The 14,774-nt window shown below is 42.6% G+C and overlaps 1 protein-coding gene across 1 annotated transcript in view; it reads right to left on the minus strand.

Annotated features, from left to right (window-relative positions):
• The window catches only part of nsmfa (NMDA receptor synaptonuclear signaling and neuronal migration factor a), a gene marked incomplete at its 5' end in the record, with an annotated part of 49,104 nt that extends 42,402 nt beyond the window's left edge, over nucleotides 1–6,702 (minus strand). Inside the window, one exon of the mRNA XM_080477680.1 lies at nucleotides 6,632–6,702. Within this exon, the coding sequence (XP_080333806.1) occupies nucleotides 6,632–6,702 (71 nt within the window). The remainder of the gene's footprint in view (nucleotides 1–6,631) is intronic.
• Nucleotides 6,703–14,774: the final 8,072 nt, after the last annotated feature.

Below are 14,774 nucleotides of genomic sequence, written 5' to 3' on the forward strand. Positions count from 1 at the left end.
TATTGTTTGTACCACTATCATGTGTCATCTAGCGCCGTACCACTTCTTCTGGATTGAGAATAGCAGTGGCTCACTATGCCGTCCTTGGGTAAAAAGTGGTTTAAAAAACAGGAGATAATTGCTTGGCTTGCTCACTTCATTGGCTCTACTTCAATACAATCACAATAGTTTTGCTTAATTGTTTTATTGCTTATGGATTAAAATACTATATTTTGTGGGTTGAAGACATGAATATCTGGTCAACTAAAACCTTGTGATATTAAGACTCATTTAATGGCGTCTCTCTCTCAAAAACTCTCACAATCAGGCTGCAAATGTTGGCATTTCTATCCAAGACTAAAGCAGAGGAACCTGAAGACTCCCAGATTTAATCCAGCGGCAACAGTATTTCATTCTGATATAGACACCTCTCCAATCACCACTGTGCCGTTTCCCCGTGGATTTGGATACCATTTAACACACTGGCTGTATATCTTCAGAGGTAAAGCACCTGATGGCTGCAAACAGGTGATTAGTCCCATGGCAGTCTTCCCACTGGCCTGAATGTCAACAGAGCTGATGTCTCCTCTGGGTGTCTCTCCATTGTAAACAATGGGCTGCCAAGAAAAGAAATTCCTCACTTTTAATGCTCCTTAATCGAATCCACTTCTCAGATGCTCTAATTGAATTGGGTTTCCAACAAACACACACACACACACACACACACACACACACACACACACACACACACACACACACACACACACACACACACACACACACACACACACACACACACACACACACATAGAAATATGCACAGCTGGGGTGATGAGAACCTGTTGAGAGCCTTGTTGCACACGCTGAGGGCCGAGGGGACTCGGGAATGTTAATTGTAGTCTTGAAGCTGTGGTGCATTATGGGACGTGTGGGAGCCCAGCATCGGATCATGGCCACTGATTAAAATGTCAGTACACGCAGCTGAACGCAACCACTTCAATCGCACGTCGCGCCAAGTGACGCAATGCAACTAATTCACACACACAGCACTCCTGTGTTTCCCAGCAGAGGTTCGAACATCAATTCAACTTTTAACTTTGCAAGAACAAAAGGGGCTTTTCCCCGCATATATTTGAACTTCTCACAGCAAGAAACCTGTGGTGAGACTAACAGAAGCAGTATCCATCATCAAGACCCCATTCATCAATGATCATGATCAAGTCTAAAACTCAAAAATGGAGGATGTCCCTACAAAACAGTGTAGCTGCTAGACTTAAAAGTTTATCCAACTTCAGACTGTGGGCCACTCAAGGAACTGATCGCAGCTGATAATGGGTGGAGGCACCACCGACAGATCATCACAAGGCGAACACAGACAGACATACAGTCACTCACAGTCACACCTACAGACAATTTAGAGTCATCAGTTAATTTCACATGCACGTCTTCGGACTTTGAGAGGAAAATGGAGTAAAAAACAAACAAACCTATGGCTCCACAGGGATAACATGTACATTATACACAGGAGGGAACTCAAGCCCAGACTTGAAGTGAGACGATGTAGTTGTGAGGTGAGAATGGTAAACAAAACCACAAGGTATTACACAGATTGATGAAATAAACAATCATGGCATATTTTCCCTGATGTCCCCACATGTTTATACAAAACGTGTTGACTAACAAATAATTGTTTTTGTTTCAACCACACTTTCCAGCATCTAACAGAAAAATTATGTTTTGTTTTTGTTTTTGTTTTTTTGCAGATAGGTCATATGAAAAGTACAGGTTAGTGTCTGATGTCCTGGTCTATTTACAAACTGATCTGCAATTGCATTAGCTTCATACTGAAATTCTACTAATTTGAATATTACATCTGTGATGACGGGCATGTTTTTAACTCTTGTTTTTGTCAAATAATAAAGAAAAAACTGAATAAAATTTACTCAAAAGCAGACACAGACAAACAGCTCCAAGTCACTGCTGGATTCATCATCATTGTTCACATAGTCCTCAATGAAATCTACTTCATTCAGCGTATTTGAGAAAAGGAACTGATTTGATTGAACACAGGAAAAGGTAAAGAGATGGAGAGGTTGCTGTATTTGATTCAAACAGGTTTGATTTAATCATACTGAAAAGCACAGAACACGATGGTGAGAATTTACAGACTTTTAAAGAGGAAAGGAAACTGAAGCAGGATACCAACAAACAAATTCAGACTTCAAGAAGAAATCGGTGCTTAAGTGGCTCAGAAATAAAGATCACAAAAAACGACAAGAACTGGACCCCCTTCAGTGTCTGCAGGCCAACAACAATATGACACCTGACTGTCCGAAGAGACTGTGTCTGATTTGCAAAACCCAATTCTTTTATCTTCTGTGCCGCTCTTCATACCTCCACAGCTCTTCTGCACACTGTTGTCCGCTGCCCTTCAGCCAAATTCTGCAGCACAGGCCCCCTCTCAGGCTGATGGACAGATCAAAGCTTTGCTTTCTCACTCAGTGTCACAAATTGTAATCCCCCACCCCCCCCCCCCCCCCCCTCTCGCTCTCTCTCTCTTCCCCCCTCACTGGTTTCTTCTCGGGAGCTGCTAGAGGGCTGAGTGTGACCTGTTTCATAAACAGCGTTCCATAAACATGCAAAATATGACATTGCCACACTCTCCAGTGCTTCCAATGTATTTATGGTATTCAAACATGCTTATTAGAACAACTTTGGTGTCTTTTTGTAAAAGGCATCATGTCCCTCAGGGGTGGATGTTTATTGATTTAAACAATCTTCTCTGAGGGTTTCCCTGTGTGCCACTAACACTAACACCTGGGGCTTTCACTGAAATGCCCTCGACACATAACCTTATGAATGATCATTACATTTGTTGACCTTTAGTTTATGACCATCAGCTTTAGTTGACTTAAGCAAACTGTAAACTTCGCACCTTCGAAGGGTCAGGTTGTCAGCACCCAAATACAGCTTTAAAGTGCAGCAAAGTTTAGTGAACAACTTTGTTTCAAATTTAGCTTGAAAAACACAAACAATATTTGTGTGATCACTTCTGCAAAAGTATGAAATAACTTGATTGGTCAATCGAACCCGAACCACATCCTGCACAATAGTGTGGTGGTTATCATGAGAATATCACTGGTTTGAGTCCGAGCCTGGTTCCTCTCAGTGTGGTGTTTGCATGTTTCTCCCAAAAGACACATTTCAGGTTCATGTGTCTCCGAATTGCTTTCAGGTTTGAGTGTGTGATCGTCTTTATCTGTGTTGGGTCTGTGATGGACTGGTAACCTGTCCGGGGTGTATCCTGCTTACACCAGCTGGGATGGGCTCCAGCCTCTCACAATCCGAGGTTGGATAAAGGAGTATCAGAGATGGATGGTAAATCTTTAATATTTTTCTGTCCCCGTGGTGGTCCATGCAAGCTCTGAAGGAGATTCTGCTGTACAGGTTAACAGAATGTGTGACTGTTTAACATATTTGTTAATAACAGATTTTTAATTAAAGCTGCCTCCTAAAGGGAGCCAAGAATAATTCGGATGACATTGAAGTTAAACCTGGTGCACGATGCTTTGAAAACGGGGAAAACGTATTTCTGTATTTCTGTTGTGAGGACAGAAATCCGATTCCACACTAACACTATAAAGACTTATTACTCTTGTGGGAATGAAATGCAATCATCCAGGGACAACACTGATCACATTTCCAGTTAGAAATATGTTTTAAGATGCCTCAGGGAAAGGCCAGGGTAAGTATTTGGCAATTGTGGTATTGTGTACAAAGAAAATCAATCTAAGTCAATGCAATGCTCCTGAGAAGCATGAAAACTATTTATTTCCTTGGTTTACTCTGTTTAAGGGGTCTGAATCATTTGACCACACAACATTTGTAGGATCCAACCCATCTAGTGAAGATCAAATTGGTTTTGAGGTAACAACTGGTTAACATTAAGTCATTGCAATGTCCTTTGGAGTGATGGAAACCCAGCTTTCTCATGTGACATATAAAAAAAAGATTTCTCGTTAAATAGCAAAGGTGTAATTTTTTTCATGTGTTTAAAACAACTAGGTACATATACCTTTTACATCATCAAAATAAAATGAAAGGAAAGTTATTTGTTTGGTCTTATACTAACTGTAAAAAGGCTGAAATCCCAACAGGTACTGTGCAGATAATAACAGAATCCAAAGGTTTCACTGGAGGGCACTAGGCTTTTTACTGCTCAGCTCCCACTGTCCTATGATGGCATGTGATACAAACTCAGCACAAAATGTACTAAGTGGATCCTTGAAATAAAATGGAAAATGAAATGAAATGGAGAATCTATTAATGGAAATATAAATTGCTGCATAAAGGGACTGTAATGAGAAAGAGGAGAGTCAACAAGTCTGGCACCCTTATCTGCAAGGTCCAGCCTGTCCTTCAAGAAGGAATGGTGCAAGAACAAGCACCTGTAGATCAAATGAAGTGTGTACACACACACACACACACACACACACACACACACACACACACACACACACACACACACACACACACCTTGGTGCATGTTTGTAGATATCATTGGTCATGTGTGTGGAGGAGAGATAAAAAAGAAAGTGCGGTTCAGTGCTTGATTCCACATTCATGGGGGTCATGTGCAGGTGACGGGCTGATAAATATTGGATGTGATTCAGCTGCTTTTCTCATCCACTGGAGGCAAGGTTCACGCTGCCATTAACTCCCAAAAATTAAACTCAGCGTGTATGTGTGTGTGTGTGTGTGTTTGTGGGAAAAAGGGGGGGGTCACCGTGAGTGAGAATTACAGTGAGCTGGATGCAACTATAAATAACTATAAATATCTGAATACACGACTGTATTTCTGTTTGTGTGTGTGTGTGTGTGTGTGTGTGTGTGTGTGTGTGTGTGTGTGTGTGTGTGTGTGTGTGTGTGTCAGGTGCATTCCTGTTGAGAGAAAAAGACTGAACCTTGAGATGGACTCTCTCTCTCTCTCTCTCTCTCTCTCTCTCTCTCTCTCTCTCTCTCTCTCTCTCTGTCTCTCTGTCTCTCTGTCTCTCTGTCTCTCTCTCTCTCTCTCTCTCTCTCTCTCTCTCTCTCTCTCTCTCTCTCTCTCTCTCTCTCTCTCTCTCTCTCTCTCACACACACACACACACACACACACACACACACACACACACACACACACACACACACACACACACACACACACACACACACACACACACACACACACACACACACACACACACACACACACACACACCCCTGCTCAAAGAGGACTGCCTGCTCAGGACTCCCTCTGAAGCCACATGTCATTGTGCACAAGCAGCACATCCTCATCTTCCTCTCCAAGAAGCATCCAGAAACAAAAACGACCGCTTGGTTGCAGCTCCCCATGCTATAAGTAGAATATAATATACGAAAGACAACAGACATGCAAAGGAGAATGACGTAACAGCACATCAGCGCACATCTGTGGATGTTGGAGTCTGCACAAGTCAAGGTCATTCATTGACTGAATTACAATCACATATTAGGGCCCGCTGCCAGGCCACTTGTGAAGCAAAGAAATTCTGCATTTGTATTCAGACCTCACCTATAAGGGTTGTAAGACACAGTCTGCACTTGATGCGTGGTGTGGACACATGAACACACGTGCTCTTAGGGCAAACTGCAGCTCTGGCTCAGCATCTCAGACGGAGGAGACAGTGCGGGTCGGATGTGGCTGTTATTCTCTCCGCATGGTGCTCCAACAGCTGGATGCTGTGCGGGCTCCGCATAAAAACGTCTCCTACGAGTGAGTCGTTAACAGCTTTTAAAGGGCTGGACCTTTTGCCAAACAGTCGTTTTACTTATTTTTTTTTAAATTTTTGCCCAGGCTGAATAAATTACCAGCAGCTCACTTGGTGCTGCCCTGTGTGACTGACCCAGTGACTGGCCGTGATCAGTGATCAGTGCGGACGACTGAGTCGATCGCAGAGATTGATTTATAGATGGTTCATTTGCCCGCCGGGCTGTGAAGACATCCGCCTCATCATCACCGCGCCGTGAGCTCCGGGTGATGCGGACACAGAGAGAAAATGGCTTAGGCTTTTTCTTTTTTTTTCGGCTTTTTTTTTTTTTTTTTTTAGGAAAAATGCACCAAAAACGCATGTTCTCTGTCACAGTGGGTTGAAATGTGACGCCAAAATGAGTCAATGTATGCAATCAGCGTTGCCACTCTGCTTTACATCTGCATGACTTTGGTTATACAATGACGCTTCACTCACAACATCAGTGAAGGAACCGACGCGCAGGGAGCAAATGAAGTCTCCGGCTGATTAAACACCTAAAATAAAAAAAACACCATTTACACAGAATAAATGCAAACCCTCTCTGGAGGGATCCGGATGTTTCCCATCACAGATGCAGCAAGAGGGAACAAACAGACGTGTCTTTTTTGCGCACATATCTGCTGATTTGCACGCGCCGGGGTTGGACGGGACAGTCGGCAGACACGAAAAGCGCAGCGAGCGTCTCATGCGCATTGCAAAGCTCGTGCTGCTGACTGAGTCCGGCAATTCATCAAAAACACACAGCTGTCACACCCGCTAACTTCCGCAGAGAGCCTCGAAATACCCGTCTAGACTTCCCGGGCTCGGGCGGAGGAGCTCACCTAACTTTTGCTGCCACAGAAGATATCGCATCGTTTCTCAGATTCCTCCTCTTGGACACGGCAGTTCCCATGCTGACATGGAAACGACGCCGGCAGCGAAGCAGTTCATTCCAAAGAGGACGACGGGGACCGGGGAAGGAAAAACAGTAGAAAAGAAAAGAAAAATAAACCGCAAAAAGTTGAAGGGAAATCCAGGAGCAGATGGGTCACGCGCGCGTCTGCGGAGCGAAAAAAGACGGACGTCAGCCTCTCCCCTCTCTCTCTCTCTCTCTCTCTCTCTCTCTCTCTCTCCCTCTCTCTCTCTCTCTCTCTCTTCCTCTCTCTCTGTCTGTTTATGCCTCTCTCTCCCTCTCTGTCTGTCTCTCCGGATATGAGCACGTACGTGGGGTAGCTGCACAGCTGTCAGAGTGGCTGAAAATACCCAGACCCCTCTCTCTCTCTCTCTCTCTCTCTCTCTCTCTCTCTCTCTCTCTCTCTCTTTCTTTCCCATTGATGTAAAAAAGCAATGTGAGGATAGTGTTGATATCATCATAGTGCTCACTGAGGGGAGGGGACCAGATGTACTCCATGAGGGGACTCGTGTCATTCACCTCTGCCATTCACCTGATCCACTGTTAGGGGCGATTACCTCTCTCGTTATTCATTCATTGTGTTACGTAATCGGTCATTTTGGTGAAAGCACCCTTCTTTTGTTGAGATGGAGGAGACTCTCATTCACGGGTAAGGACAGAGGAAGCATGGGTGAGGCTCTGCAGTGGTCTGCGTGAGCATCTCTTTAAATAATACCAAGATAACAGGAGCTTTAGAGTGTGCTGTTGTTTCTGCTTTGGATTAGTTTTTTGTTTTTGTTTTTTTTAGTCTTTCCAAGGCGGTGTTACAGGACCTGTCAGCCTTATCTGTATTCAAAGGAGCGTTGGGGACTGAAAGCTCATAAAGCTGGGTTCATTCACTGTGTGTAACGCCTCTGTGAGGCACAACCTCCAGCCACAACCTCAATGAAACCATTTGCATTGTTCAAAATGTAGTATTTTAAATCAAGTACAATAAGATCATGTGACTTACAGGAGCACTTTCTATTTTTGAAAGGATTACCATATTTCCCCTTTTTGAGTGTGAAATGATATTTCCTTTCTTCCATCAATTGAAGTATTCAGATCAATGAACTGAGGCAAAGAAATGGAAAACTATTATAGTTATTATAATATGGAAATCTTTTTGGAAATCATGTACTGCAGAATAAAATTGGTAGGGACCGTCCAACCTGTATCTCTGATGATGGCATTGCATTAGTGCATCTGGTAAGTTACACATCTGGCTTGAGCGTCTGCTTCCTTCTAGATAACATCTCTTTTGAAGAAGGGCTTTCATATTTCAGCAAGATAATATTAGAGCATAAACCATCCATCCATCCATCATAACAGGGTTTTAACAGTAGAAAAGAGCGCTGAACTATAGTCCACAGCTTTTACCTAAATACAGGCTGCTTCATGAAACAAAAGCAGTTTGTGATATTCTTAAACATTTTTTCCCACATTATGTGCACGTTTCCAAATTGGTCTGGTATAAAATGCATTTACACCGTGTTATAAATATATAAGGTAAATCCACCTTTTGTTTGATGAAAAGAGAAATATGTCAACAAGTTAAAAGAAGTCCGAAAACCATCCAGAAAGCATCGACCTTGACCTGCATTTCAACATCTTAAATTGATAGAATTTACAAAAAAGACACGTTATCACATCTTTTCATTGGTTGCTTTTTTAGTTGTAAGTAATTTACTTGTAACTCCGTAAGACACTGTGTAACATAGTATCTCTAACTATTCATTCATTAGTTGCCATTTCATTTGCAAAAGGAAATGTGCAGATCTGGTTTTTTCACCTTAGAATATCATAATATTTAAGAGACAAACACACATACATTTATTTGTTTGTTTGTTTGTGCCTTTGAATGTTTATTCATTCATCAAACTATCCAACAGATCCAGTGAATGCAGCTAATTATATGTCCAAACATACATTCTCTTATTGCAATTCCATGCAGGAAGATTCCCTTATGTGCAGACTTAAGTGTGCTTTTAAAATCCAGCCCTAAATAAATTTGTTGGCTTCCATTGTTCCAAGACACTTAATCATTGTATTCGAAGATGGAGGATGGGGAGTGTTAGTTTTTTGTGGTGTGCACACATAAACGCACACATAGGTACATGTATATTTCATAGGAACAGATCGAGGTGCAGGCAGCAGACGAATCACCGTGTAACACTCGATTAGCCTTCACACATCGAATCAATCAATCTTTCAATCCACAGGTCATTTTACTCGCAGCTGAAGTGTGCGGGACGTCCTTGGGCTTTTTATCTTCCAGTGTGTGCTGGTCCTGCAAACACATGCGGCCTCTCTCTTCTTCCCTTACACACACTAAGACAAAAGGAATGAAAATCAATAAATAAAGCAAAGCACCTCTGGGCTGGTGTGAGCTGCTGTAGGCCATTAAGCAGTAAATAATTCCAGGCAGCTCTGATGAGACTGAGGGAGCCTGTGTGGATGGACTGTCGATGAGAGCCAGAGAAGTATGTGGACCAAATGAATGGAAGGACAGGGGCATCAGAGTCTCTCACAGGCCAGAAAAGAGAAGATGAAGATGATGGAAAATGTGGGGTCAGAGGGAGCATGAATGAGCAGTAGGGCTCTTTCATAAAAGGAGCACAGTTATGCGATTGATATCAAGAGTCTCTACGGGACACTGCTGTGCAGGGATATGGTGCAAAAAGGGGAGAAAAGGAGTGACAAAATGCATGAAAGGCCGTGGAAACTGGAGGAGAAGGAGGACACATGGCTGCCATAAATCCACATCTTCCCGAGATATTAGTGTCTCCCCTGACCCTGACTCACTGTTTGATTGATTGCAAAGCAGGTCGATATCCGAGTCTGCAGCAGCGGCAAGCCAAGTGGTCCGTATAGTCCATCTGAAAGCATCAAACTTACAAACACGTCTTCGTTTCTCTGAGGAATATTTTCAATGAAGAAAAAAACCTGTGTCTGTTACTGAGATATATTTTAACTTGTGGGTCCAGTCGGTCAGTAATATCAGAATATATGGCTGCACTTGTCGGTGTCTTTTCACCTCTGTCATCCAGTTTAGAATATCCATTGGATAATAACCTTTAAATCATTTCAAGACGGATTGTAGGGGTTTATTCTGCACATGCGTTGTGGTCTCAAGAGGTTGAATCCCACTGAGTTTAGTTAATCCCACCAGCATCTTCAAAGGGTTGACATCTGGTTTCCAGTGAAATGTCTCTGACTTCATACTGGATTAACATGAAATGTGCTTCTCAGATTCATGCTCCTCTCAGGATACATGTTTGTAACTTCACTGACCCATTAAAATGCTGGACACACAAAGGTGACTTCCATGTGTGTTTATAGTCCTGCTTTACTCATCTCCTCGGTTCAGCATCCATGGAATAACGTGCAACGTATTCTCTGTCTGTCCTCATGGTGACACCGAAGCATCTAAATTAACTCTGAAAACAGGTTCACGTTAATAACATTCTGCTGACGCACACACTGACACTGACCTCGGTGGCTGGTGGCTAACTCATTAACGCCTTCAAAAATGAGGTCTATGAGGTCTCTATCGTCTATGGTTCTTTGTTCAACTTCGAGTAGCGGTCAGGATCTCAGCTGGGGGTAAACCTAAGAGCAAATCCAGGGTCACCAATTAATGCATGTTTTTGGTCTGTGGAATGACCAAAGAGTACATGTGTCTTTATTTCCAGTTTCCCTCACCTGCATTTACAGAATCCCAGCATCTCTGTTTGGTGTCTACAGCACTGTACATGACATAAGCACTTTAGTCCTCGGGGCACTGCCGATTCAAAATGTAAAGATCCCAAAAGAAAAGATGTTTTTGGACTGTCAAAAGACACTAACTAGTATAACTGGAGACAACACCCTGATGAACTCCACACAGAAAGTCTCAATGTATAAGAATCTGGAAGTGGCTATTGACCAAACCTGGTATTTATTGAGCTAATATACCTTTTAAACCTCTGCTAACATAGTCAGCCCCAAGGTCTACTTTGCTACTCTAGCATGGTGAGTTAGACAAACAAGCAATGGCCTCACATCCCTGAACACACCGCTGTGGATTATAGGAGCTTTCAATAGCATTAAAATTCTGCCCTATAATTGGAGTCATACAATAAAAACACAGTGAGCTGTCACATACTATCAGTTCTTTTATCTGAGGCCGAATCAGTCCATCTGACAGGGAGAAAATTAGTACAAACCAGCTGATCAAAAACACCATCAAAGCGAGGACTTGGGTAACAGCAGGGCTGAAGAAGAAGTGCGATACGGCGATAATGAATTGTGACTTTACCTCCGACGCGGTCCAGATATCCAATCTGTGCACATGGGGGATACATTTCAAAAGAGAATTGAAACAGATGCATCATGTTTGAAAATGGAGAGAAATTTTTAAGGTGATGGTTGGGGAATGAATATCGTGAATGTCTGTGTAGGTGTTGTAGCACTGCATAGTAAAGCTCCATAGTGGATCACGACACATCTCAGAAGGCTTCATTCGAGACCGCGTTCAACTTTCATCCAGACCTAAGGGAATATTTAATAACACAAAATTCCTTGTTTCTTTAAATGTACTCTTCATTTTAACGAGGGTCATGTAGAGGGTCGAACTCACATTACAGAACAATACTTCCCGACGGTAATGAACTTTGAAAGTGCATTATAATCTCATTTACTATATTTGACTGCTTAATTAAGCCACAGGGCTTGTGACCATTAAGGTGACAGTTGCACAAAGCTAAGCCAAGAGACGTTTTTTTAATAAAACACCTGTTAATAAACTCAGTGGGTAAACCAATGATAATTATTTGTTTGGAAATGTCACAAAGCACGGCCTTCATCATATCTTAAAGGTGCAGCTCTCCATTGCTCTCGTGGCATAGCATGCAATAAATGTAGATTCACACAGAGTGCAATTTCTGCAAACATGTAATAACTGTTTATTGGAGACTCAGTGGGGTGGGTAGAGAAAGAGTTAGAGGACAGTTGTCTTGTATTACAAACAGTAGATATTTTGAAGTTTACTACATCAGTCGGGTAGAGCTGTATGAGTTCTTTGGCTTTACCACACGACACAATGCATAGTGTCAATGGTTCAATCACTCACTCATTCATTCACACAGCGGTAACGATAGAGTTACCATGCAAGGTACTCACCGTCCATTGTGAGCAAAGTTAGACTCAGTGTGTTACCAAGGACATTTCAGTATGTGCTCTACTGCCCCTGCATACATAGTATACCCCTGCAATCTATACACAGATATTCATGTTATGTTGGTCTTTCTTTATGCAACTATGTGAACTATATTAAGAAATTCAAATTGAAACAGACAATTGAATATTATTTTACAAGTTACTGTCGTAAAAAAAAAAAAAAGTACATTTCATTACCTTGCCCTGGTATTTAATCAGTTAGCTGCTGCATATACTGTATGCAAAATACCCAGCTGATGAATTGGGAAATATTTTCTGGTCCGTTTTGCTTTCTATCACACATTTAGAACAACAACTCATCGTTAAATGGACATCTTCACACAACTTTGTGAACACACTTCCCCAACTCTAAAATATTCTGACGTATTTTTGGTAGTCCCGTGACTGCAGTTAAAAACATCTTGTAACGACTCTTGAATAGACTGCGTCAATATTTGGTGCAGCCACTCGTGTTCCCCAGTGAAAGTGACCTCCATTAACTCTGACAATCTCTCCACTTTTCACACAGTGGTCATCAAATCATAAATTAATATGGAACACTTCAACAAAATACATTTCAGCTGAGCCGCTCTAATATGTGATGTCAGTATGACAGTCTAAAATGCTACAGCGGTAAAGCTCAAATTGCTGGCAAGGCTTTAGACTTTTTATAAATATTAAATAAAGTACTGGCACATATGTGAATGATGACACTGCTAACATACCATTACCACTTCCACCACTCAAAGTGCAGCTCTTGAATACATCTAGAAGCAGCACTGATGCCTCTCAAAGCCTTAAAGCAAACAGACTACTGGCTTCTGCATAAATCTGGCCCCCGGTGCTGTGTCGCACTTTTGTTAAACAAACTTTATATCTTTTTCCATAATAACATGAAGGAGTTTTGCAGTAAACTCTGTCTCTTGAGGCAGACAGGCCGCCTGGAGATGAAGGAAAATAAAGATGATGATGGAATGAAAGCAAAAAGGAAGGCATCAGAGGGCAATGAAGAGAGAAAATAACACTTTCCTGCTCACATTATCTTGTGTAAATGAATATTGAAGCTGACAGGGGAGGAGGTTAACAACTATATTTGTGCATTGGATAAGATCTTTGCACTCAAATCAAAGAAGGACCAGCAAACGGCTGCTGTTTATTTCGGTGTGTGTGAGGACCTCGCTCACCTGATGCAGCAGGGAGGGGTGCAAATGAGATGGATTGCAGCAGTGAAGTGACAGAAAGCCAAGCACAGAAATGAAGTGTGCTGGTGGAGGAGGGGGGATTGTCATGGGCCCATGATGGATATTGTAATCCCTGGGCAGGGAGAAAGTATGTTGAGCGTGTGTGTGTGTGTGTGTGTGTGTGTGTGTGTGTGTGTGTGTGTGTGTGTGTGTGTGTGTGTGTGTGTGTGTGTGTGTGTGTGTGTGTGTGTGTGTGTCAATGTGTTTGTGCTGAGAGGTCTCAGCCTCGCTTTAATTACATCCCATTACTGCAACTTCAAAAAACAAGTGTACCCTCCCTAACGAGGTAAAGTGTTGAAAAATGTCACTTTTGAATCTGGAACCGGCTGCATCGTCATCCTGAAACTTGCCCAAGCCGAACAGAGCTCTCATGAGGACTTGTCCTTGCAAAGACCTAGAGTATAAAAGCACGGTACTCACTGTTCTTGACGTGACTTGGATATTTCACTGTTTCACCCAACTTGTGCCCCTGCATTTCCAGAAAAATCTGAACCGCCTGTGTCGACAGGTACACTGAACCTCCTGTCAGGCTTTGCCTCCGCTCCTCTGCCCCGTTCACAGCATGCCACGCAGAGCCAACAGAGCCGGTGACAGATAAACTAACAAACAAGGTCAGCCAGGAGACATTTATCCCTTCTGCATATATGGACGATAGCCGCCACATCAGTCTCTCCCTAAGAAGGCTGAGTGAGTGCATTACACTTTCACTGTAGCTGATAAATGAACCATGAGCATTTGCACTGGCATGCAGGCCTTGCATGGCGTACGCTGCCACGAGCAGATCTCCATGGAGCTCTAGGAACTATAGCGAGCGCCCATATTTGTACTGTATGTTTGCTCCTTGTTCTCCAATGCTAATCAGAAGCGGCCAGCAGCAGGTTAATTGAAGCATTTAGTCAGTTTAAATAAGAAAAAATGAATTGTGTTGCTGTGGCATTTGAGAATTTATGCAATTTGGTGTATTTCCAGCTGGCGGATGTTAAATATTTAATATCCAGGTTTGATTTAAATGACACCATAGATTATTAATATTCATTTTGAGATCTTGTTTGTGACTTCTTCACACTCTGTTTGGTTTTCATGTCTGAAGAAAATTTCAATGTTCAAAAGCATGTAAAAAATCCTCAATAGTTCATAGATTCAAGATTCAAGATTCAAAATACTTTATTTATCCGCTAGGAGCAATTTAAAACAGCCCACGCTGAGTAGTCATGTAAGTACAGACATACACAAAACCATAGCTTAGTAAAAGTGCACACAAACCACATAATGAATATCATGAATACAAGAAATACTCATCTAGAGTCCTCATATAAAGTTCATTGTGGTCCCAGCCACTTAGCAGAGAGGTAGAAAGTGAACAGGTAGAGCTCAGTTCGTAGTCACTGGGGGGGGGGGCTGAGTAGGCGCCGACAGGGAGACAGCAGGTCAGGCTTGGCTGGGCATTGAGGCGAAGGACCACTCCGGGAACAAAAGTTGCCCTCCTCCTTTGAGTCCGACAGTCTGGGCAGCGAAGGCGACGTCCGGAAGGGAGCCACTGGAATGCAGGGAACAGTGGGGGTGACGGATCCCGAAGGATCCTGCTGGTCTTCCTCACAGTCTGTTGCTCACAAA

This window comes from Lipophrys pholis (assembly GCF_963383615.2).
Source record: "Lipophrys pholis genome assembly, chromosome: 12".
NCBI classification, from domain to species: domain Eukaryota; kingdom Metazoa; phylum Chordata; class Actinopteri; order Blenniiformes; family Blenniidae; genus Lipophrys; species Lipophrys pholis.